The sequence below is a fragment of the Linderina pennispora genome, assembly GCF_002104995.1.
Source record: "Linderina pennispora strain ATCC 12442 chromosome Unknown DL89scaffold_1, whole genome shotgun sequence".
Taxonomy (NCBI): Eukaryota; Fungi; Kickxellomycota; class Kickxellomycetes; order Kickxellales; family Kickxellaceae; genus Linderina; species Linderina pennispora.
This window is the reverse complement of record NW_024468249.1, coordinates 1,604,014-1,625,471: the sequence shown is the minus strand read 5'-3', so window position 1 is coordinate 1,625,471 and position 21,458 is coordinate 1,604,014. Positions and strand designations below refer to the sequence as shown.

The 21,458-nt window shown below is 57.7% G+C and overlaps 11 protein-coding genes across 11 annotated transcripts; 5 read left to right on the top strand and 6 right to left on the bottom strand.

The window, feature by feature from the left end:
• Positions 1–239: 239 nt before the first annotated feature.
• Positions 240–1,554, bottom strand: DL89DRAFT_277136 (uncharacterized protein; the record flags this gene model as incomplete). The annotated part of the gene is given in 10 exon segments (XM_040889420.1): positions 240–462; positions 573–628; positions 736–808; positions 864–1,005; positions 1,106–1,110; positions 1,167–1,340; positions 1,363–1,392; positions 1,412–1,467; positions 1,487–1,507; positions 1,542–1,554. The coding sequence occupies 10 exon segments, from the start codon at positions 1,552–1,554 to the stop codon at positions 361–363; spliced, it is 672 nt and encodes a 223-aa protein (XP_040747486.1). The 3' UTR covers positions 240–360.
• Positions 1,555–1,751: 197 nt separating this feature from the next.
• DL89DRAFT_12901 (uncharacterized protein) lies at positions 1,752–2,725 on the bottom strand. Its single transcript, XM_040883300.1, has one exon. It carries the CDS (start codon positions 2,442–2,444, stop codon positions 1,827–1,829), a length of 618 nt encoding a protein of 205 aa, XP_040747485.1. The 5' UTR covers positions 2,445–2,725; the 3' UTR covers positions 1,752–1,826.
• A 2,783-nt stretch (positions 2,726–5,508) lies between these two features.
• Positions 5,509–5,979, top strand: DL89DRAFT_254138 (uncharacterized protein; the record flags this gene model as incomplete). The annotated part of the gene is made up of 1 exon (XM_040885253.1): positions 5,509–5,979. One exon carries the CDS (start codon positions 5,509–5,511, stop codon positions 5,977–5,979), a length of 471 nt encoding a protein of 156 aa, XP_040747484.1.
• Positions 5,980–6,170: 191 nt separating this feature from the next.
• Positions 6,171–7,570, top strand: DL89DRAFT_289872 (CRAL/TRIO domain-containing protein; the record flags this gene model as incomplete). Its single annotated transcript, XM_040890013.1, has 3 exons — positions 6,171–6,430; positions 6,486–6,623; positions 6,673–7,570. 3 exons carry the CDS (start codon positions 6,171–6,173, stop codon positions 7,568–7,570), a joined length of 1,296 nt encoding a protein of 431 aa, XP_040747483.1.
• A 105-nt stretch (positions 7,571–7,675) lies between these two features.
• DL89DRAFT_264191 (uncharacterized protein) lies at positions 7,676–9,053 on the bottom strand (the record flags this gene model as incomplete). The annotated part of the gene is made up of 7 exons (XM_040886143.1): positions 8,998–9,053; positions 8,810–8,957; positions 8,702–8,754; positions 8,642–8,676; positions 8,474–8,607; positions 8,010–8,327; positions 7,676–7,981 (listed from the first exon to the last, which is right to left on the bottom strand). Coding segments are annotated over exons 1-7 (1,029 nt in total), but the record flags the coding sequence as incomplete, so codon positions are not given.
• A 360-nt stretch (positions 9,054–9,413) lies between these two features.
• DL89DRAFT_254135 (CRAL/TRIO domain-containing protein) lies at positions 9,414–11,224 on the top strand (the record flags this gene model as incomplete). Its single annotated transcript, XM_040885252.1, has 4 exons — positions 9,414–9,448; positions 9,474–10,073; positions 10,260–10,316; positions 10,339–11,224. 4 exons carry the CDS (start codon positions 9,414–9,416, stop codon positions 11,222–11,224), a joined length of 1,578 nt encoding a protein of 525 aa, XP_040747481.1.
• A 171-nt stretch (positions 11,225–11,395) lies between these two features.
• DL89DRAFT_277135 (putative GTP-binding protein) lies at positions 11,396–12,558 on the top strand (the record flags this gene model as incomplete). Its single annotated transcript, XM_040889419.1, has 3 exons — positions 11,396–11,713; positions 11,807–12,268; positions 12,300–12,558. The coding sequence occupies 3 exons, from the start codon at positions 11,396–11,398 to the stop codon at positions 12,501–12,503; spliced, it is 984 nt and encodes a 327-aa protein (XP_040747480.1). The 3' UTR covers positions 12,504–12,558.
• Positions 12,559–12,801: 243 nt separating this feature from the next.
• DL89DRAFT_264188 (Prefoldin beta-like protein) lies at positions 12,802–13,072 on the top strand. The gene has a single exon (XM_040886142.1). The coding sequence runs from the start codon at positions 12,831–12,833 to the stop codon at positions 13,038–13,040; it is 210 nt and encodes a 69-aa protein (XP_040747479.1). The 5' UTR covers positions 12,802–12,830; the 3' UTR covers positions 13,041–13,072.
• On the bottom strand, positions 12,802–15,467 carry DL89DRAFT_264187 (thioredoxin-domain-containing protein). The gene has a single exon (XM_040886141.1). The coding sequence runs from the start codon at positions 15,401–15,403 to the stop codon at positions 13,082–13,084; it is 2,322 nt and encodes a 773-aa protein (XP_040747478.1). The 5' UTR covers positions 15,404–15,467; the 3' UTR covers positions 12,802–13,081.
• A 131-nt stretch (positions 15,468–15,598) lies between these two features.
• On the bottom strand, positions 15,599–16,464 carry DL89DRAFT_264186 (uncharacterized protein). The gene is made up of 2 exons (XM_040886140.1): positions 16,341–16,464; positions 15,599–16,273 (listed from the first exon to the last, which is right to left on the bottom strand). The coding sequence occupies exons 1-2, from the start codon at positions 16,404–16,406 to the stop codon at positions 15,722–15,724; spliced, it is 618 nt and encodes a 205-aa protein (XP_040747477.1). The 5' UTR covers positions 16,407–16,464; the 3' UTR covers positions 15,599–15,721.
• A 1,260-nt stretch (positions 16,465–17,724) lies between these two features.
• On the bottom strand, positions 17,725–21,455 carry DL89DRAFT_319847 (uncharacterized protein; the record flags this gene model as incomplete). The annotated part of the gene is made up of 14 exons (XM_040891160.1): positions 20,867–21,455; positions 20,734–20,823; positions 20,352–20,681; positions 20,113–20,322; positions 19,894–20,040; positions 19,767–19,859; positions 19,424–19,732; positions 18,925–19,349; positions 18,693–18,884; positions 18,545–18,660; positions 18,302–18,435; positions 18,057–18,263; positions 17,955–18,019; positions 17,725–17,923 (listed from the first exon to the last, which is right to left on the bottom strand). The coding sequence occupies exons 1-14, from the start codon at positions 21,278–21,280 to the stop codon at positions 17,725–17,727; spliced, it is 2,931 nt and encodes a 976-aa protein (XP_040747476.1). The 5' UTR covers positions 21,281–21,455.
• Between the last annotated feature and the right edge of the window lie 3 nt (positions 21,456–21,458).

The window sequence follows — 21,458 nt, the reverse complement described above, 5'->3', positions numbered from 1 at the left end:
CGGCCAGCAGGAGATGCAAGCACATGTGGAGCTGGTGCCGGAGCGGCGTTTTCTTTTACCATGCCCATGAATGGAGTGCTTACGTTTGTGCACTGCAGATGTTGCATGGAAGGGAGGAGAAGCCCGCGTTTCCCACCCCCACAGAACGCCCAGGAAGGGGGGCGATGTGCTGTTCAGGTGACTGACCTGGAGACCCTCCACCTTATCACCACCATGCAACGGAGATGCGTATGCGAGATAAGCACGCTTTTTTATTCACTACAAATGTGTCACCCACGTATCTCTCTTTGGCTCCGCCCACACCCTTCGCGGCGCGGCGGAACGAAGGGAAAGCCGGCGTGATGTGCTTTTCCACCCCTGCTAAAGCTTGTGTGCCTTCTCGTTGAACATCTCGCCTAGTGACACCTCCCCCGACCCACGCGGAAGCGGCTGGGGCTGCGACGGGTCAGGCTTCCACCCAATCTACAGCACAATAGGATATTTTAGCAAATGAAATTAAGCAGCTATTGTTGCAATTGCCAGACATGGCGATTCCGATGCCTTAGCATACAACCACAATAGATGCAACTTACCATGTATATGACCTGGAACGTAGCTGGAATTGTACCGTCCTTGTTTCCATGCATCTCTACAATAGCATACGAAAATATTGCGCGGTCGCTTAATATAGAGCTTCGTCGAACCGGAGCAGATTCCATATTACAAAAACATACGTGCGCAACAAACAGCACCTACCTTTGTAAATTGCCGAGGCCGCCAGCAGCGTATCCCGCTTCAGGAACGGCATCCGCTGGACCACCGAGTTGCCCTCGCCCATCGCGTTCAAGGTCCGAGATCAGGTGGAGCATGGTGGGGTAGTTGACAATAATGTTGTCGACATCAACAGTCGACAGGGTGAGTCCGGCGCGCTTCAGCAGACTGCCCATGTCGCGCGTATCGGTAAGTGGCGAAACCCGAGCTGCAATTCCGCCGTCCCGGTCGACGTCAGCCAGCTGCAGCGACGTTCTATAAATATACCGTGCGGACAGAGCGGGACAGGGTGAGCGTCATTTCAAAGGATCAGGAGTGCGGGGAGATTTGCTCATCAGATCACTGGAATGCTTACCTCAGCTCGAACAGGACTGTCTCCGCCAAACATGGCGCCGATGAACACGCCGTCAGGGAACCAGCGCCTTTCTGATCTGGATCATCATGCCAGGCAGATCGTTGACCCAGTGCATCGACAGGCTGCTGACGACAGCGTCCAGCGACTCGGGCTCAAACTGCGGCATCTCCTCGTCCATGACTCGCCGTTCCACCTCGACGTCATACTCTGCGTCCTTGTCGCGGTTCAGCGCAACCTTGGACATCTCAGCACATGACCAGCCTGTCCATCATGTCGTCGTCGACTGCCTTGGCCAGGTGGCCGCACCCGGCTCCCGATCTCCACCACGGTGTGGTACCGGCGCTTGATATCCAGCAGACGGTCTGCCACACGTGCTGCCACCTTCGTCTCGCAGGTAGTCGACTTCACGGCTGTCCAGGTGCCGGGCAGCAGGCACGGTCACGCTGCATGCGCTTTGCATTGCGGTCGAATACTTCAAATGGGGAGGGGTTTTTGTCCAGGTACTCGCGCGCAGGTTTCCTTGCCCGAGGAATAGAACCTGCGGGCAGTCCAGGCGGCGGAAAGCATTAGTGCGAATTAGACCCTGCATTTCGAATAGAGTGGCATGCAAATATTTAAAGGACCTCCTTGGAGAAACTAACAGACGAAGAGAGATAAGTTACAAAACGCCATGGCGCGTCTTTGACATCAGGTTTGATAATCAGCGAGCCGTCAGAAAATTTTACTTGGACGAGGAGAACGGATTGACGTCGCTGATCTTGAACCCGCCGCCGCACAGACGCAGCCAGCCGTTGCAGCACGCACAGCAGCCCATGAGGTTGTACTTCCAGCACGCCGAGCACGCCGCGCCGCTGCAGGCCGAGCTCTTGTCAGGCTCATGTGGCACCAGCTGGCCGTAGTGCGACCGTCTCCGGTTCGACTGCGACGGAGCCGAGTGGCGGCTCGAGTTCATGTTTGGCGGCTGGTACTGGCTCACAGGCCGCGACGTGCGCCCGGCTGGTGGCGGCCGCGGTCCCTCAGCCTGCGAGCTCTGTGCGGAGAAGGCGGTCTGCGGCGGGTAGTTTGCTGACATCATGGAGGGGTCCGGTATGCCGTTTCCTGCAGACTGCTGCGGCGCCATGGGTGGCGGGGCTTGCGGCTGGGTGGTGTATGGCTGCTGCATGGGCGCCTGGGACATCGGCGGGTAAGACTGCTGTGGGTAGGACTGATACTGGGTGCCAGTGTAGCCGCCGGCTTGCGACATGGTTCCAGTGACTGATGGTGGTGGCATTCCCTGCGGGCCATGCGACGGCTGCGGCCCGCCGTAGTTGTTCTGGCTCATCGGTGGCTGCTGATACATTAGAGTTTGCACGAACTGGTGTAGTAAGGTTGTAAAAGATGAAGAACGGGTATTAAAAAGTAACCAAATAATAGGGGTTCGGCTGAAGAGGAAAGTGGATTGATTTCAACCAGAAATGACAACTTTTTTGCCCACCACTTCGTTGGCCGCTCGGTCTACAGCCACTATCCATGCTCCCAGAAAGAGGGTTGCTTGAGGATGGGATTTGCTGCTGAGAGTAGAAATAGTGCAAAGGGCACTCTGTTCAACATATCAAATCAAATCGCCATGTGTGTACGCTGCAATGTGTTGCATAGATATCCGAAATGTGACCTCCGCTCCATTGTTGCTCTGCACAGACGTAGTGCCAACATGACTGGAGGTACGCGTATAGAACCGGGTTTGAAGGGGATGAGGGGTGCGGAGTAGCTGGCGAGCATGGGATCAGCTGGTGCATTCGTGAACATTCACAGACGGATACAAAAGCTGGACACAGGGAAGCGCTACATGCGTGGAGCTAGGTATGTACCCGGTGATGGAGCCGGGCATGGTCCAGGACATTAGGTAGAGCTAGTACATGTTGCCAACAAGCAGCGCATTTATTTCTTCGGTGTTGGGACAGGGCGGATAAGGCCGCAAATCTCCCCGCTTGCACCATTTTTTCATCGCTACCACTGCTGCCCAACAGGAGTTGAATGTCATTCTGAGGGACGATCGCCTGTTGCGCGTGGTCCCGTCGCTAGTGATGTAATTTCACTTGTACTTTGTGTTCCAAGCTACAGGTTGGGATTTGCCGCTTCAGGTGGTGGAAAAGGGAATGAAAACAACAGGAGAAAAAAGATGGGAATATAGGGTTCAAAGCCGGATGAGCACTCGGGCGCTGCCCTCCTTTCTTTCCATGTATCCATAATTTTTGTATCTATAATATACCCTCCCTATTCTAATAGTCTAACACTGCGGGTAAGGTCTTTGCGGGTCGTTATTGCGCGTGGAGAGGGGAGCGCACCGGGATGAATGTCGCAGCGCTGAACTCATGTGCCATCACCGCGTGGAATGCTATTTAAGGACTACGCATAGCGCTGCTTTCCGACTGAAGGAAGCACATATATTCGAGAGTCTTTCTCTCTCATTCAGCCACTAATCCCTCCTTTTCCGTCGCCACACATTTTCCTACTGTAGTTAACATGTCATCGACAACAGAAACAGCAGCGGTTCCGGAAACCAACCCGTTCTTTTCGCTGGTCGCAAAGAAGAGCAGAGAAGGTATGTCATCATTACTGTCCAGCGCATTCAGCAGAGACAAGGGGCAACTGTCGTCGAAAGGTGAGATGAGGGGGTTGTTCGGCAATGATTGATTCCTGGCACTGAGGGAATTAGAACCCGAAGGGAGACGGGCGAGAGGCAATTATGAACATATGAATTCATCGGCAAATTGTTGCAAGCAGGTCTAGGGAGCAATGGCGGCGACTCTGAGGTTCTCGAATCGATGTTTGGGCTGGACGATGAATACTGGAAGAACGTCGAGAAGGCGCGCACGATCCGGAAGAACGTAATAAAGATGAGGGGCTATCTAGGCAATGTCCAACCAAAGCTGGAGGCGGAGAAGCGGTAAGCACAAATGGCAGCTGCAGCGCTTCCCTTTGAGCAAATAAAGACAGGCGCACTAGCATGCCAATGAACGTGAAAAACTAAGGGAAACCGGTGGTCCTTGTAGAACCCAGGAGCTGGCTCGGATGAGGCAGGCGATTGCCAACGCAGAGCGCAAGCTGATGAAGTACATCAACTACTACGTGCTGAATTACGACGATGTGATCGCGGACACTGCGCCATCGAACGCCAAAGGTGGCGTCGACGGAGCTGGGTGTCCCGCTCTCTCCGCCCACATCCCCGGTCAGCTGGTGCCCCCGACCGGCCCCTGCCGCCACCGCCGGCAGTAGCAGTGGACGTTGGCAAGGCGCCGCCGTATGTCTCTGATGCGCTGCCGCCGACGCCCAAGCAGGAAAAACGGCGGTCGAACTGGTCGGGGCTGTTTGGCGGCGTCCACCTCAAGTACTCGCTGGATGAGAGCGTGTCAACAGACAACTCGGGCCACTCGAAATTCACGAATTCACAGCCACTTGATGGCTAATTGATGCAAGTGTTTATCCTTTTGACCAACAAGCGACAAGCGGCAAGCGGCATATTGTCCTGGCCGATTTAATAAGTACTTTTTTGTAAACTTCTGTACGTTGCCCGTTCACTTGCCTTACAATTGCGAATTGCGGTGAAAAAGCGAACAGAACTCAGGAAAGCGGGAGGCTTTTCCCTCTTGCACCAGCACGCGTAATCAAGGAGAAAAAGGCAGGACAAGCATGATCGACCTGGGTTGCTTGATCATTCCTGATAAAGTGCTCACAACATAGGTCATGCGGATGCGAATGTTGCTTATGCACGCCGGGCATTGGTATATTTTTGGCTTGACGCAGTGCCTCCCCAAACCAGGTGGGTGTGTGTCCTTGCTTCTGGCCACATGGCCATTCCGACTTGCAGCCAGGCTTTTGCTTTTTCGCAGAAAAGAGGCCCCAGGCGCTTTCCCATGAGAGGCACGGGGTCGTGGCATCCATCAGCAGATGAGCTGAGCGACAGGGCAGAGAGAAACAGAGGAGAGCGATGGCTAGTAGACTTGCATTTATAAAGCACTTTTCTCCTCCCCTCCCTTGTCCCTTGCAAGCACTTTCGTTTCTGGTTGTATGTTGCCTCAGCAGCTTCTCTAAAAACTCCTCTTTTCTCACAGCGACTCTATTTCTCTCACAATTCTGCAACACGGTGTCTATTGCTTCCAGGCACAACCTCGTCAATTTATTGCCGTTCTCGTTGAAATAAGCTTTTCAATATAGCCATTTTAGGACGTTCCGGGTGCTCTTGTTCCATATAGCGCGGGCCATTTCGCACACAAACACAAAACCAAACGCCACTCTTCCAGCAGCTCTACGACACTTTGCATTATAAAAGGGCTTACCCCAGAACCCGCTTGATATAGAGAGCTATTTTCAATACCTCTTTCATCCTCCACAGCCCAAAAAACAGCCCCTACCTCCTCAAAGCCATGACTACTTCGCTCTTCTCCACAACCTCCACATGGGACCTGGTGAGCCCCAGCGGGTTCCCGGCCGACACCCCCAAGTCCTCTCCTGAGCACCTGGCTAAGCGTGCGGGTGCCCTACTGAAGGGCATCCATGCGCGGTACCGACAGCTGTGTGTTCACTCAATGAAGCTGCAAAGCTTTAAGGCGAACCCGCTGGGCGGTGCCATGTGCGAGGACATCGAATACAAGATGCACCAGATGGCGCTGATGATTCGCAGCCAGATGCACGACCTGGCGCGTGTCGAGGCGGAGTTTTCCGAGCTGCCCCTGGACGTGCTGCGCGAGCAGCAGCTGAAGCGCGACGTTCCGTCGTTCAACGAGCCGTCGGCGATCAGGAACACTATTCTGAAGGAGGTCATTGAGTTCTATGGCAACGACTTGCCACGCATCGAGCAGAGCTCGCTGCTCAAGGGCTTCAGCAGTGTTCACTAATGCGGCGGCTCTGTCGTCCAAAATATCCCTTCCTCCGCTCTCAGAGCGTGTCCTGGAGTCAATGATCAAAAAGGGGCTCGGTGGGGCCTGCGGTCCACGGTTCCCTTTCAAGCTCCACTCTGTAAATTTTTCCACTTTTCTCTCTTTCCGCCTTTCTGTATATTCTTCAACAAAATAGCTACTACTTTACGATGTCTGAACTGTCCCTGCTGGACCACTACAAGCAAAACAGACCCGTGACGCGTGGACGGCTCGGGCATCTTACTGCATCCGAGACTGCCAAGCTCCAGCAGTTGTGGCAGAAGCTCATATGCGAGTTTGACGACAACAAAGAACCGCTGCCTGTGCGGTTTCCGCTCTTGCAGCAGCAAAACGACGAATCCACCGACATGGCCAGTCTATCGATGAACCCACTGGTCTCGCTCAGCAGCAAAGACAGCAAGCCTGTAAGGTGAGACAAAGCCCAGTGGCGGGTGGTTCGGATGGGCATCGGGCAGCGGCGCTAGCACACCGGCCAGTGGTGCGTCAACGCCGGTCCCGCTGGATATGAGCGAAGAGGCCGTGCGGCAGCGCACCGAGACCGTACAGCAGCACGTGCGGCGCACGCAGTCCCGGGACGTGCAGCCCGAGGGTTTTGTGCCATTGTTTGGGCAGCCGGCCGATACGCGCACGCTGCGCGCGGGATTCTGGCAGGCGGCGACGCAGGCATTGGACCCCTGACGCGTATGTGTTGCGGTTCCTCCGTGCGCGCAAGTGGGATGTGGATGCAGCGTTGGTAATGCTGCTGAAGACTGTCGAGTGGCGCGTGGCGCAGGCTATCGATGAGGTGGCGTACTATGGTGAGGCGGCGCTGCATTACCATACGATGGAGTCTGGGCTGGCGTTCGCATGCATGACGGACCGCCTGCGAAACCCGGTCTATGTGGTCCGCGTACGGGTGAACATCGCGCGCAACCGGAACATTCTGGCTATCCGGCGGTTTCTGTGCTGGCAGATCGAGTCAGCGCAGCTGCTGACAAGGCAGTCCGACGGCCGCGTCACGATCCTGTTTGATCTGACCGGCTTTTCCAAAGAAAACATCGACATCAAGCTGGTACGCACGCTTATTATGCTGCTGACAGCCTACTACCCGGAGACGCTGGGCATTCTGATTCTTCATGTAAACTCGTGGGTATTCTCGGGCATCTGGCAGCTGATCCAGCCGTTCATCGACCCGGCCGTCAAGGAGAAGATTGTATTTGCCAAGGGCGCCGCTGACATTGCCCAGTACATCGACATGGACGAACTGATCGAAGAGGTCGGCGGCAACAAGCCCTTCGGTTACAAGTACGTGCCGCCGCAGAGCGACGAAAACAAGCGTATGCAGGACATGGAGAATCGTAGGGTGTGTGAGGCGGCGCTCGAGCACGCAGTCAATCGGTACGAAAGTGCCACGCGGGAGTGGGTCGAAACTGGGACTGCGCCTGAGGGACGCACGCAGGCCAGGGACGCAGTCCTAAAGGCGGCCTCATCACTGGACCCGTATGTGCGCGCACATACGCTCTACCACCGCATCGGCTTTGTGCAGCCCGACAGCACGGCAGAGCTTTAGCAGCAAAAGATATTTCTGCAATACATCATTCGGCGCTTATATGATGACGCGAAGGCCAGCGCCCAGCGTGCATCCATCAGCGTGTTTTTGCACGCCCGGGTCCACGCGATCGTCCTGGCCAAACTGCATCTTGATCGACACGCTGCCAATGCGGTCCTGCTCGATGCGGTATGGCACGCGGACCTGCGGATTCAGACTCATGATCAGCTGCGCTATCTGGTCCAGGCACGCCAGGTACGCGACCATACCGCTGTCGATCTTGCGGCTCTGGAACAGCCGCCCAAAGTACTGGTCACCGGTGCCGAACAGCTCGAATGCAGCGCCGTCGGTCAGGCGCTCGATGCGCGAGAAGCCGCCCATGGGGATCAGCCGGTAGTCGAGGAACTCGTAGTTGAGCTTGCGCGCCACCGTCTGCAGCAGCAGCAGCGCCTGGCCCCACGCAGCATTGATCTCGGTCCCACTCGACGGAGCCGCGGCCGCCGAGCCGGAATCCGTTGATATTGGCAATATTGTCGACGACTGAGATATTGAAGATGTCGTTGTAGACGTTGGTCCGCTGCAGCTGCATGAGCTGCGCCGACAGCTTCTTGTACCGGTCGTCCAGCGCCCACTGCTCGCGCCCGCTGCGCTCCAGCACCTGCTGGTGCTCGTTCTGCTCCTGGAATGTGCGCGCCTCGAGCTGGTCCAGCCGCAAGGACTCGGCGTCCAGATCCGCCAGCTGGCCCGCAAGCCCCTCCAGCTGCGAGTCCAGGATGCCCTAGAGTCTCCTCGAGCGTGCGCTCCAGCTCGCCCTGCCGCGCCAGGTCCCGTTCCAAGTCCCTGATGTCGTCGGCCATGGATGCTGCATCTGCCAGCTGCCCGATCCCCTGGCAGAATCGCGTGCTCGTGCTCGCAGTCCTGCACTTCTCTGTCCAGCAGCCGCAGCATGGTCTCAGCACAGTCCTCGCACATCGGGTGGTCGACCATCGAGCGCGCATCCAGCTTGTCCATGATCCTGCCAATCACGCCAAACGTCTTTGCCATATCGTTCTGCTCCGCTCCCGTATCGCTCTCCTTGGTGGTCTCTGGCACCGTGCAGTGGCGCAGGCGGCTGTATCGGGATGCAGCTGCGAGCTGCTGAGCAAGATGAACGAGTCTGCCTGGCTGCTGGTCTGGCTCTCTTCGTCCTCGGGCGGCTGCCTTGCCTGCGCTATCCAATGCCAGGTTCAGTGTGCTTTCCATGTGCGCGCGGGCACTGACGGTACCGTTTGCATGGCGCTTGATCTGGTCGGCGCGGAACTGCTGGGACAGGTACCGCGAAATATCGGTGGGGGCAGTGGTGGTATTCAGGGCGCCCTGGACCTGCAGGAGCTTTGCATCAGGCAGGGTGCCGATAATGCTGTCGATGCTGGCGTCGGTCAGTGTTGACCATGAGGGGTCAGGAGAACTCGACTGTTTGTTTGCAGCGCTTGCAGTGCGACATTGTGTAGGGAAGCAGTGTGTAATGGTAAACATGTTTTTTTTTTCGTTCACCGATGCGGCGGACATGTTTGTGCCTGGTGATGCGATGGCCCAGGTTATGCGACACATTGGCCAACAAGGGGCGGGAGCACCTGATTCGGTGCGGAGTTTGATTACGAGCCTAAAGAGCAACATGGCGACAGCAAGAGTGCGCTTCTTGGCAGCGGATGAGGGGCGTGTTTCGTGGCCCGCATGCGGGGGCGGGTTTTGAAAGCTGGCATGAAACCGCCTTTAGCAGGAGAGAGGGGGAGTATTCAGCAAACAACAGATTGCCCCTCTTTTTTCCCTTTCTCTTTAGTATCAGCCATTCAAGAATCGCTCCCTTCTTCACTCTACTACTGCCATGTCGAGTATATTCAAGAGTCTTTCGCGGCAAAAGTCCAGCACGGACGTTGCCGGCAAGAACCGCTGAGACCATCAGCGCGCAGTTCACCAAGGGGCGGCTGGACAAGTCCGGGTGCTATGAGAATCTACTGCCGGTGGAGGAAAAGCTGCTGAGCGATTTCTGGGGGCGGCTGCTGGAGGACTTTGACAAGCCGATAGATTCGATTCCATGCGACCCGATCAACCGGCCGGTCGACTACGACGATGCGGCGGAGCAGCAGAAGGCCAAGGACACGCCGCCGTTCGAGGTGTACAAGGGCACGATGTTCAACGAGTCGGTGGCAGACAAGTGCAAGGAGCTGGGGATTGTGTCGGAGGAGGGCTCCGAGGGCGAGCTGGTGCCTGCGTATCAGACGCAGATCCGGGACAACACGCTGCGGAGCGCGTTCTGGTCGGTTATCCGCGAGGACCACCCGGACGTGCTGATGCTGCGGTTCCTGCGTGCGCGCAAGTGGGACCTGGACAAGGCGTACAAGATGGCGATTGCGGCGGTCAAGTGGCGCGTCACGGAGAATGTCGAGGAGATCATCTGGTATGGCGACCTCAAGAACGACGCGTCGCTGATGTGGAAGGGCGTCAGTTACGCCCACGGCCACGACAAGCTGGGCCAGCCTATCATGTAAGTTGTCTTTTCTGGGTACTAGCGGGTGGGTGCAAGGTTCTGGGCTTGTGTGTGGGTGCGGAGTTTACTGTTCTACTATCATCACGCCCTATCTCCCATGTGGCACTGTCTTCCCCCCCCGTTGTATGTGTTTGTCTGGACCCTCTCCCCAGGATATTAAACATGCAACAATTTGTCATGTAGCTGGTCGAGCTCGTGCCTGCACCACCAGAAGGATCAGTCGTACACGCAGCTGAAGCGGTACCTGATCTGGATGATGGAGACGCTGCGGACGCTGCTGGCGCCGACCGATTGAGCGCGTGTGCCTGATCATGGACCTGACGGACCACTCGAATGCCAACATGGACTGGCCGTTCGTCAAGACGTTCGTCAAGTTCCTAGAGTCGTACTACCCGGAGTGCTTGGGAGTGTGCATTGTGTACAATGGGCCGTGGTGGTTCTCGGGGGTGTGGAAGATGATCTCGCCGCTGCTGGACCCGGTGGTGGCAAGCAAAATCCAATTTGCGCAGAAGCCCGAGGGCCTGATGAAGTTCATCGACGAGTGCCAGCTGCTGAAGGCGCGCGGCGGCAAGGACGCGTACGAGTACGAGTATATCAAGCCGGCAGCAAGCGAGAACTCGCGCATGTTCGATGCGGCTGGGCGCGAGCAGGTGACTGCAGTGCTGGACAAGGTGCATGAGCGGTTTATTGAGGTGACCAAGGCGTATGTGCAGGCCAAGAAGGACGACGACGAGGCCAAGTTCAAGGAGCTGGCGGCCGAGCGCGTGCGCATCAGCAACGAGGTGCGGAGCGTGGCGATGGAGAAGGACGCGTATACGCGGGCGCGGCACTTTTACCACCGCACGGGCGTGCTGGAGGGAGTCAATGTCGACTGGACCAAGGTGCAGGCGGTCAGCCCTGAGGACCTGGCGGCGGCCGAGGCAGCAGCGCTGCAGAGCAAGATGACGTCGGGGCTGAGATCCGGCACGCAGTCACGCGCCAGCTCAGGTGCTGGCATCGCGCTTGCCGTCGCGCGCACCATCGATGCAGCCCGAAACCCCGGCCGCCTAGAGCACGCTGGCGCCGTAGCGGGGGATAGCCTACACATTTCCTTACTCTTTCTCTTTCAGTTCACAGAGAACTCCCAGATTACATCATTGGCTCGATGAGCTGAGCTGGATTGGCACGCGGCTGTGCGAGCCAAACCACGCAATAATAAAAATTTTATCGCTCCTGGTGATTGTCAGCGCCCTATTTCTCCTCCCTCGCTCTAAAACTTCAATTTCACATCATTGTCCAAAAAATCAGACGTTTTCGCGGGAGAGTATAAAGCATAAGCCATGTCCAGCTACGCCGATAAGATCAAGGAGATTGAGGCCGAGATGGCCCGCACACAGAAGAACAAGGCCACGGCGTACCATCTCGGCACGCTGAAGGCCAAGCTCGCCAAGCTGAAGCGCGAGCTGCTGACGACGCCCAAGGGCGGCGGCGGTGGCGGCGAGGGCTTCGATGTTGCGGGCACGGGAGTGGCGCGCGTGGGCTTCGTCGGGTTCCCGTCAGTGGGCAAGTCGACATTGATGAGCAAGATGACCGGGACGTTCTCCGAGGTGAGCGAGGTAGAGTTCACGACGCTGACGACAGTGCCGGGCGTGCTAGCAGTACAAGGGCGCGAAGATCCAGATTCTGGATCTGCCCGGGAATCATCGAGGGCGCCAAGGACGGCAAGGGCCGTGGCCGGCAGGTGATTGCAGGTGGCGCGGACGTGCTCGCTGATTTTCCTGGTGCTGGATGTGCTGAAGCCGCTGACGCACAAGGCGGTGATTGAGCGTGAGCTGGAGGGATTCGGGATCCGGCTGAACAAGGAGCCGCCAAACATTGTGTTCCGCAAGAAGGACAAGGGCGGGATTAACATGACCAACACGGTGCCGCTGACGCACCTGGACCAGGACATCGTGCGGTCGATTCTGTCCGAGTACCGGATTGCCAGCGCCGATGTGGCGTTCCGCTGCGACGCTACGGCCGACGACCTGATTGATGTGATCGAGGGCAACCGCGTGTACATTCCGGCGGTCTATGTGCTGAACAAGATTGACCAGATCTCGATCGAGGAGCTCGATCTTATTTACAAGATCCCGCATGCGGTGCCGGTCTCGGCCCACCATGAGTGGAACTTTGACGAGCTGCTGGATAAGATGTGGGCGTACCTGAATCTGGTGCGCATTTACACCAAGCCCAAGGGACCAGCTGCCAGACTACTCGGCGCCCGTGGTGCTGAAGCGCGACAGGTCGTCGGTGCTGGATTTCTGTAACTCGATCCACAAGGGCATTCTCAAGGATTTCTCGTACGCCAATGTGTGGGGGACCTCGGTCAAGCACAATCCGCAAAAGGTCGGGCGCGACCATGTGCTGCTGGACGAGGATGTGGTGTCGATTGTGAAGAAGAAGTAGGATGATGCATTAAAAGCCATTAAAAAAATCAATAACCATTTCCATAACACTGCACGGGCAGATGGCCATGTATGCCATCAAAACCCAAGCGCTTTTTGCGGTCGAAAAAAGGGACGTTCTTTTTTTTTTTCTTTCTCATTTTCATAACAGAGCACCATGTCGTCGTCCAAGCAGCAGCAGCAGCAGCAGCAGCAGCAGCAGCAGCAGCCGTCGGAGAACGAGCTGCGCCTGACGGTCAACCGGTACAGCAACGAGCTGAAGGCCATCGCCAGCAAGATCGGCGAGCTGGAGCTGGAGCTGGAGGAGCACAGTCTGGTGGTGAAGACCATGACGCCGATGTCGGGCGACCGCAAGTGCTTCCGGCTGATCAACGGAGTGCTGGTGGAGCGCACAGTCAAGGAGGTGCTGCCAGCACTCAAGACCAACCAGGAGGGCATCAAAAAGACGATCGAGCAGCTGGCGCAGCAGTACAAGGCCACGGACAAGGAATTCGTCGAGTACCGGCAGAAGCACCACATCCGCATTGCACAGCAGTGAAGGAGAAGATTTTATAATAAAGCATTTTTGAGAAGGCATCCTTAGTCGGATTTGACCACGCCGTAGGAGCCGCCGCGAGAAGAGCCCGCGCGACGGAACCAGGTGGTAGACGAGACCAGCGGCAATGGCCAGAGAAAGCAGGGCGCGCAGAAGCGAGCCGAAGAAAAACAGCCATGTGGTTTTGATGGCTGAGCCCAGGGCATGGACACCGCGCACCAGCAGGGAGTTTGTGCTCTGCGGGCGCAGTTTGCCCTCGAGGGCTGCGCGCACAGCCAAAAAGATGCCCATCTTGGAAGGCTCAATTTTAGAGCCATTGGCGTCCACGTCAAAGTACCGGTCCTCGCTGGGCTGGGCAATGACAATGGCGGGCCAGTCAGAGCGACGCAGGCGGAAGACGCGGTCGACATACGACGCCCACTTGTTGCCATCGACCCACGTGAACCGCACCGATCCCTTATCACGGCGCCCGGCGTCCTCGAATGCCTTCTTGTACTCGATGGCGGCCGCGCGCATGGCACTGCGGTAGTGGTCCATGTAGTCGCCGCCGCGGTCCGAGTCCAGCACAGCCAGCACAAGGTAGTCCGAGTCGTAGAACAGGTCGTCCGAGTTCTCGCGCTCCAACTGCGGCAGCAATGGGAAGCGCTCGGCGTAGAACCATTCGTGCAGCTGGTCGTCGTTGGCCAGCGCACCTGCGTACTTGATCGTCTGTGCATCCTTGAGCGCCGCCAGTGCCGGCAGCTGGGTGTCCTGGCAAAACCACGGCGGCCGTCTGTGCATTGTTGACGAGCAGAAGGCTCTTGGACAGGAATAGCTTTTGCGCGTTGGCCTTGACGCGGGCCAATGCAGCGGCAGTCTTGGCGCTGGAGTCGCTGGCGTCGTAGGCAAAGACAAAGACGACGTCGCGGTCCTGCTGCGCCTGCCTGCACATCCTGGACGCTCTGTGCAGTATGCGGCTGCGCCAATACGCTGTCGACAAACTTCTCCAGCGCCTTCAGCTCGCGCTCGCCCTTGTAGTCGGCGGTCTCGCCGTCCCACAGCAGCTTGAGGGTCGGGTAGCCCTGCACGTTGTACTTGGAGCACAGGCTGCTGGCCTCGTCGCAGTTGACGCTGCCCACGTTCATTTTACCGCGCAGTTTGCCGCCCAGCTCGGCCCATACGGGCGCCAGGTGCTGGCAGTGCGGGCACCAGGGCGCGTAGAACTTGATGAACCACGGGCCTGAGGCAGTGCGCTCGGCAAAGTTCTCCTTGGTCAGCACCACTGCCTCGCCGTCGGGGTTGTAGACAACCGCGTTGCGCTTCTCAGTGTCGGCATTCTCGTCGTGCTGTGCATTGGGCAGTGCCTTGTCGTCCTTCTTGGGTTCGTCCTTCTTGGGTTCGTCCTTCTTGGGTTCGTCCTTCTTGGGTTCGTCCTTCTTGGGTTCGTCCTTCTTGGGTTCGTCCTTCTTGGGTTCGTCCTTCTTGGGCTCGTCCTTCTTGGGGGTCTTGGGCGGCTCATCCTTCTTCTTAGGGTCAGCCTCATCGTCATCCCAGTCGCGGTTGTCGTTGTTGACCTGCGGCTCCTCCAATGCCTTGTCGAATTCGCCGCTGTCCCGCCGCTGCGCCAGGCGCTTGGCAAACGGCTGCATGTTCTCGTACGTCGGGTCCAGACCCATTTCCTCGATCAGCGAGCCCTTGTAGAATACGTGGATGGTTGGGAACCCATCGACCTTGTTGTTCACGCACAGATCCACGTAGTCGAGGCAATTGATCTCGCCGAAAAACACATGCTGCTTGCCCTCAGCCTCGGCCATCTCGTCAGTCATCTTGGTCCACGCCGGCGCCATATGGCGGCAGTGCGGGCATTTGGGCGAGTAGTGCTTAATCAGCCAGACTGCGTCATTCACCGTCTCCGTGAAATTCGCTGGTGTCAAAACCACGCTGTTCTGCTCGAACCGCCGCACCGCCTCATGCACATTGGCTGACCGCTGCACGAACTCCATCAGCTCCTCCTCGGTCTTGTCGCCGGACATTGCCTGCGCGCGCTTGCTCTCCTTGAACACCACCACCATCGGCCATGCGTCGGCCCCGTTCTTCGCACACAAGTCTTGCTCCTCCAGGCAGTTCACTTCGCCGTAGTGGACGTTGTTGGCAAACATCGCCTGGTGCGTGTCGCGGACTACGCGCTCCCACTTGGGCGCAAAGTTCAGGCAGTGGTGGCATTGGGGCGAGTAGTGCTTGATTATCCACGTGCCCGTCTGCGTCTTGCTCTCGAAATTCGTCGCGGTCAGAACATGGCTCTTGTCCGACACCGGTGCTCCCGACGCTGCCACCGCCGTGGTCAGCGCCAGTCCGGCCAGTCCGAGCAAAAACTTACCCAGACGCATTGTTGCAAAATGAAAAGAAATGAGAGGTAGTAATAGAGACGGAAAATTTGGGAATGGGGGAGTGTTTGTCAAAGGTTGCGCACTTTCGGTGGCACAAGCCCCCAGCTATAAAGGCCGCTCTGCAGCAAGCACCACGCGAGGGCCCAAAGCAAAAATTAGACTGCAACAATACTGGCGCCAGGCGCACCTCGCTTATACGCTGTGATCACCGGAATATTGCTAGAACGTGAAAAACAACCTCAAGCCAGCAGCGGGGGAATCCTCTGCTCGCCCAGCCAAAACGAATAAAAAAGACGAAAGACGCTATGTAACAGAATCTCAGAGCGACTCGGAGGCCTTTGGGTTGACCGCCTGCCGAATAAACTCGCCCACCACATCCGCCGTCTCCAGCGGATGGGACGTAACAAATGCATGCGAGATGCCCTTGTCGCACATAACCACGTTGCCCTTGTAGTTAATATGGCACATCTTCTTGAACCGGTCGCTGGGCACCCACCCGTCCTTGCGCCCGTAGTACATGACGAACTTGTCGCCCATCGCCCCATACAGCTTCTCATTGACGTCCTTGATCGTGGCCATCTCGTCTGCCGCCATCCGCAGCACATTGTTGATGCAGCTGCCATTGACCATCTTGTCAATGACCACCGCCGAGTTCTCGGCGTCCAGGCTGCCAGACCGCAGCGCCAGCATCTGCATCACAGAGTTGGGCAGAATCCACGAGCCTAGCTCGGCCAGTCCCGACACTACCTGCCGCACGCCTGGCCGGAACAGCGCCTGCAGCTTGCGTCCATTCGGCGTATCGCCAATATGGTCGACTGTCGGGAACAGATCAAAGACCCGGTCAACGCGGTCTGCACGGCTCTCGACAATCTACACAAAAAAATCAGCACCTATGTCACACTAGCCATTTCATCTGCCTGGTGCTGCTTCTTGTTACCTTCTCAGCTATGTACGAGCCGACGCTGTGCGCACACAGGAACATCTTGGGCGCTCCGCCGTACATGCCGTCGAGCTCATCAAATGCATCAATCCACCCCTTCACCTGCTCTTGCAGCGAATACACCTTGGTGTTCCGCACCACCTTGCCATTGTTGTCGCTGAACCGCGTATGCCCCAGGTGCGATATCGCCGCTATCTCCATGTCGTCGCTGCGCTCGTGCAGGGCCGTCGCAAACTCTATATACAGGTCAATCACCCCCGGGTTGCCTGGGATAAGCAGAAGCACCACCTTGGGCTTGCCGCTCTTGCACGGCCAGAACAAGGTCTCGCGCAGCTCTTTGTTGATCGTCCAGGTGAAGCGGTGGGGGAGAGGCATTTTGCTGAGGAATACTGACATGGTTGAAAAAAAAAATCGAAGGCGAAGGAGAGATGCCTGCCTGCCTTTTTTATCTGTTCCGCACAGACATTATCCTTGTCCATCTCGAGCCGATGGGTTAGGGCAGAACTCAAATACCCCTTCAATGTACCGGCAGCGTAGGAGGCACCGGGAATCTACGCATATAGGACCAGATGGCCCCTCGGTTACCCTTGCCCCTTCAGTTTAGGTGTGGACGAGAACGAATATATATGCGAGCACAAAAGAAGGAAATTAATACAACTACAACGCGGGCGAGAGAGCCGTGCTAGCCAAGCCCTCCACTGCTTATGCTTGCCTCCCGCTCCCCGCACAAAAAACCGCCCCTGATTTCAGATGAGGGAGCAGCAAATTTCGGAACCGGAGGCCTGGGTACAGCGCTTTGCGATTACTGCGCCGCCTCAACCCCCTCCTGGGCCAGGGCGTCGTCAAGCGAGCGCAGCAGTTCCTGCGCCGCCAGGCAGTAGCTGTCGCTGAACTCTGAACACATCTTTTGCGAGTCATGGGAGGAGTACGAGCTGACGAGCTGTGCAATCTGTGCCTCGATCTCCTGCACGTTCAGTGCTGCGTTCGAAGCCGTCGACGACGTGGTGATGGTACGCGAAATGCCAACCATGGTGTCTGAAAAGTCAAAGTATGTGTGTGCTATAGGAGGAACAAGTGTGTGAAGAAGAAAAACACCCTTTGCTGGCAGGGACAGCACAAGCTAGAGGTATAAATAGTTTTCCAGCCTGCTCAGCTTGCTGCAGAGGGAGCCAGTTTTCGCCTGTGCTGCTGCATGAAACCACACACTGAACCCGGACGATCCTCCCTTCTTTCAAACAGGAAAAAGGAAAACAGCAAAAGCACACTGGCAGGCGCCTTGGAAGAGCGCAAATGGACAGGGGATTATCAGCCGACTCGCGGTCTCAGCGAATACGGTGTTGCTGTAGCACGCATTAGCGACTAGAGCGCTTCTTGGCAAGACCTATTTCTGAAGCTCAGTCAGCAGCTTCTCCAGCTCCGCGACCTTGGCATCCAGCGGCTCCTCTTCCTCACTGGCGCTCCGCACTGGGCCTCCCTGCGGCTCCTTCAGCACACTGGTCAGTTGCGCCAGCGCTGGATCAGTCTTGGCGAACCTTCGCAGCACGTCCGTCAGCACACTGGCCGCAACCTGCGCCTTGGCGCTTTTGCTTGAAGCCTGTGGAGTTCTAGTACCTGGTGCTGGGGCCGGCGCTATCGATCGCGGACCGGATGTTGCGCGAGCAGGTGACCCTGGGGGTCTTGGCACCGCCTGTGCTGGTCCGCGGTGCTGGTGACGTCGCTGCCGGTGGCCGTGGGGCAGGAGCCGCACTGGAGCGTGCGGTTGTGTGCGCTGGCAGCGGCCGTGGATGGTGCTGGGGCGGGTGGGGTCGCGGGCGGGAGCTGGTCGCTGTAGGTGCTGGCGCTGGCGCTGGTCGCGGCTGGGGTGGACGTGGCCGCGCTGCTGGACGCACCTGTGGCCGAGACACAGGGCTCGCAACTGGTCTTGGCTGTGCATGTGAGGCGGGTGGATGTGGACGTACAAACTGCTGCTGCTGCTGTTGCTTTTGCTGTTTTTGTGGCTGCTGCTGCGTTGGAGGCACCTGTGGGCGAGGCAATGGGCGCACCTGCGGGGTCTGAACTATCGGCGGCCGCACACTGCTAGGCCGGATCGAAACTGCAGGCTGCTGTGGTATGGGCTGAGCTTGCTTCTGTTTCTGTGGCTGCGGCTGTGGTTGAGTTTGTTTTGGTGGCTGTGGCTGTGGATGTGGCTGTGGCTTCGCTACCATGTTGGAAGGCTGCAATGATGTACCCGATGACGCATGCGAGGATGGTTGTGATGACTTTGGTCGCACGATCCTCAGTCTTGCAGCCGTCTCTGATCCAGTACTGCTGGCCGACGCTGGTCGTTCCGCTGCACCATCATCAACTGACTGCGTTACCACCACGGCCTCCTTCGTTGGATTCCCTTCAGCCTTCGCCTGCTGGATCGGGACCGAGCCCAGCGATGTGTTGTGCGACACTGCTGTCGCTTGATCGACGACCTCTGCATCCCTGGAAACAGCCACCAGTCTGCGGCGGCCTGGCCGCGGGATCCATAGATCGTAGAACCGCACCGACACATGCCTATCCATAGTCCCCGTCGGAGCACTTAAGCTGCCCCCACGGCGGCTGAGCGAATTTTGTCCGATACGTGTCGATGCACTTTTGAATCAGCGGCATCCGGTACCTCAGCCGGTCATTGAGAAGCGCCAGCTTCCACGCCATCTCGTTGCATGTCAGCTCAAATTCCCACCGACCCGGCATGCCGCCGTACCGGGAGTGTTCGAGATCCAGCACACGCGGGAACACAGCATGGTCCTGCTTAAACTGTTCGCGCTCTGCCCTCTTTCGCGCCCATGCCTCAGGCGTCGTCTGCTGCTGATCCCCGGGCCGCGGCTCCTCGACCTCTGTATTATCGTCGATTTTGCTAAAGTTGATGTCCACGTCGATGGGCATAAACTGGTTGTTGACGAAAAGGCTGACTGTCAGATGCTGGGCGCTTTGCACTGATGCAGGCGCAGGTGTTACCGGAGCCGATGTCGACGGCGCCTGGGGCGCGGGATGCCACCAGCCCGCCCACTGCGCTTGGAACCGAGCCCCCGGCACCTCCATCTGCCACCGACCCCATTCTGCGGCAACGACAACGTCCGTGGCAGCTCACTGACTGCATTGGCCACGGCTGCAGCTACCGCCGCCGACGTCCCGGCAGCCGAGAACGCAGCCAAAACAGTCGGATCTGCACCCTCCACCCTCGGCCGCTTCTCGACCCGCTGCCTCGGTGGTTTTGCCAGCGGCCGCTTGCCTGGCTTGCTCCTCTGACTGCGCTCCGACTTCTCCAGCCTCGTGATCCGTCGGCTCTTGTGACCCTCGACCTTGTCCCGGTACTTGTTCACCGCAGACTGCAGTAGCCCGCGACGCCCCGACAGCAGCTCCTGGTTCAGGAATGCCTAGCTGCCAGCCAAACACATTGCATGTGGTCTCGTAGTCCCACCGGTTGCCAGTGTAGGCCGATTCGTGGCAGTTGGCGCGCGGGTACACGCAGTTGTTCTTTTGAAAACTCTGCGGAATTAGCGTGTAGCGGAGCGCGGTCGACGTCAATGCGGATACGGTGCCATTTTGGCTTGCCTTTCTGCACATACGAGAATATCATCCATGGAACGCCCTCGGGATCGGTCTCCAATGTCACATCGCTGGCAGCCTGGCTCGAATCGGCGCGGGTGCGCTGCTGGGTCGCCGACGCCTTTGGCGGTTCCGTCTGGTTGCTTTGATTCTGCCTGCATGGTCTGTGCTGGCACTGCATCTGCATTCGGACTTTGATGCTGCTGACTGCTGCTGCTGCTTGGCGTGCTGGCGGACGGGCTGCTGTGGGGTTTGTCAGGTTTGCTGCTTGCAGAGCAGTAATCACGCAGTCGGCGGTTGACGGAGGCAGCCATTCGCGCAACAGCGACAATGTAGTAACTGGTAATGCATCGTCTGAACTGCCTCCATTGGGTGTTTTTCGCCAGGGCCGACTTGCCTCGACCTGCACGAATGCCCGGTGGGCTATCGGACTGAGATACCGATCGGACTGGGCCGCTTCTGGACAATCCGTGGCTGCTTTGGAGGTGGTGGATCGTTCACCGCATTCTCGCGCCTCACCAGCACGCTGTTGACGGTTGCAGCACACTGGCGCAGCTGGTTGAGGCTGAGCTTATCCAGGAATCCCTCAAATGCCTTCATGTCGCTGAGGAACAGCGAGAACAACGACAGTTCTTCGAGCTCCAGCGGGTTCTCGTCGTCTGTCTCGTCGTCCATGGGCTCATCCCGACTGCACTCCGTCGCGTTGCTGGGCCACACGGCAGCCGATCCCATGCTGGCATCGATCTGTGGCGATCCAGGCCACTGGCATGGGCGTTGGTGCCGGTGTAGGTGCCGGCAGCATTGCAGTATCCACCATGCCTCCATGCGTTGTCGCCATTGGATCCACAGCCGGCACCTCCAACGACCCCCAGTATAGCTGCTCCAGCGCAGCCGACAGCTCGGCCTGATTAAAACGATCCCAGGCCACCGTTATCCATGTGTGCAACTGAGTTCGCAGCCCTCAGGATGGAGTCTGCTAGTTCGCCTTCGTCAATTGGCGTATGGCTCACGGTCTCGTGTGTATAGCCGTCAGTATGGATCGCAGCCTGGCGCTCAAACTCATCCAGCGATCGTAGACCGTCAAGCACAGCTGCTGTGGTAATGCCTCCCAGCTCCATGGCATCGTCAGCATTCACCCCCACAGAGTTCATTGTTGGCGTGCTGGCCGCAGTACCGTCCAGGGATCCCAAGAGCTCGGTGAGCAGGTCCATGTCTAGGGGCTCCTTTGTGAACAGGCTGTTTATCACATCGTCGGCGGGTGCTGAGATGTCGTTTGGCGGCTGCTGTGTGTGGGTGTCGCTGATCACGGAGCTGGGCGGGGCGGGCGGCGTGGTGCTGGGTTGTGCTGTGCCCGGCCGCATTCTGCTTAGTTGTAAATGAGCCCTCCTGCTGCTTGTGTGGAGGGTCGGGCTGCGTGCTCTGTGCTGTCGCTCGTTATGTCCTAGTCCTGCTCCGCTGGTAGTCCACCTGCTCTAATGGCGGCGAATGCAAAATAAGGAGTAGGAAAATTTTTCCTTTAGGTAAATGCGCAGAAAGTAA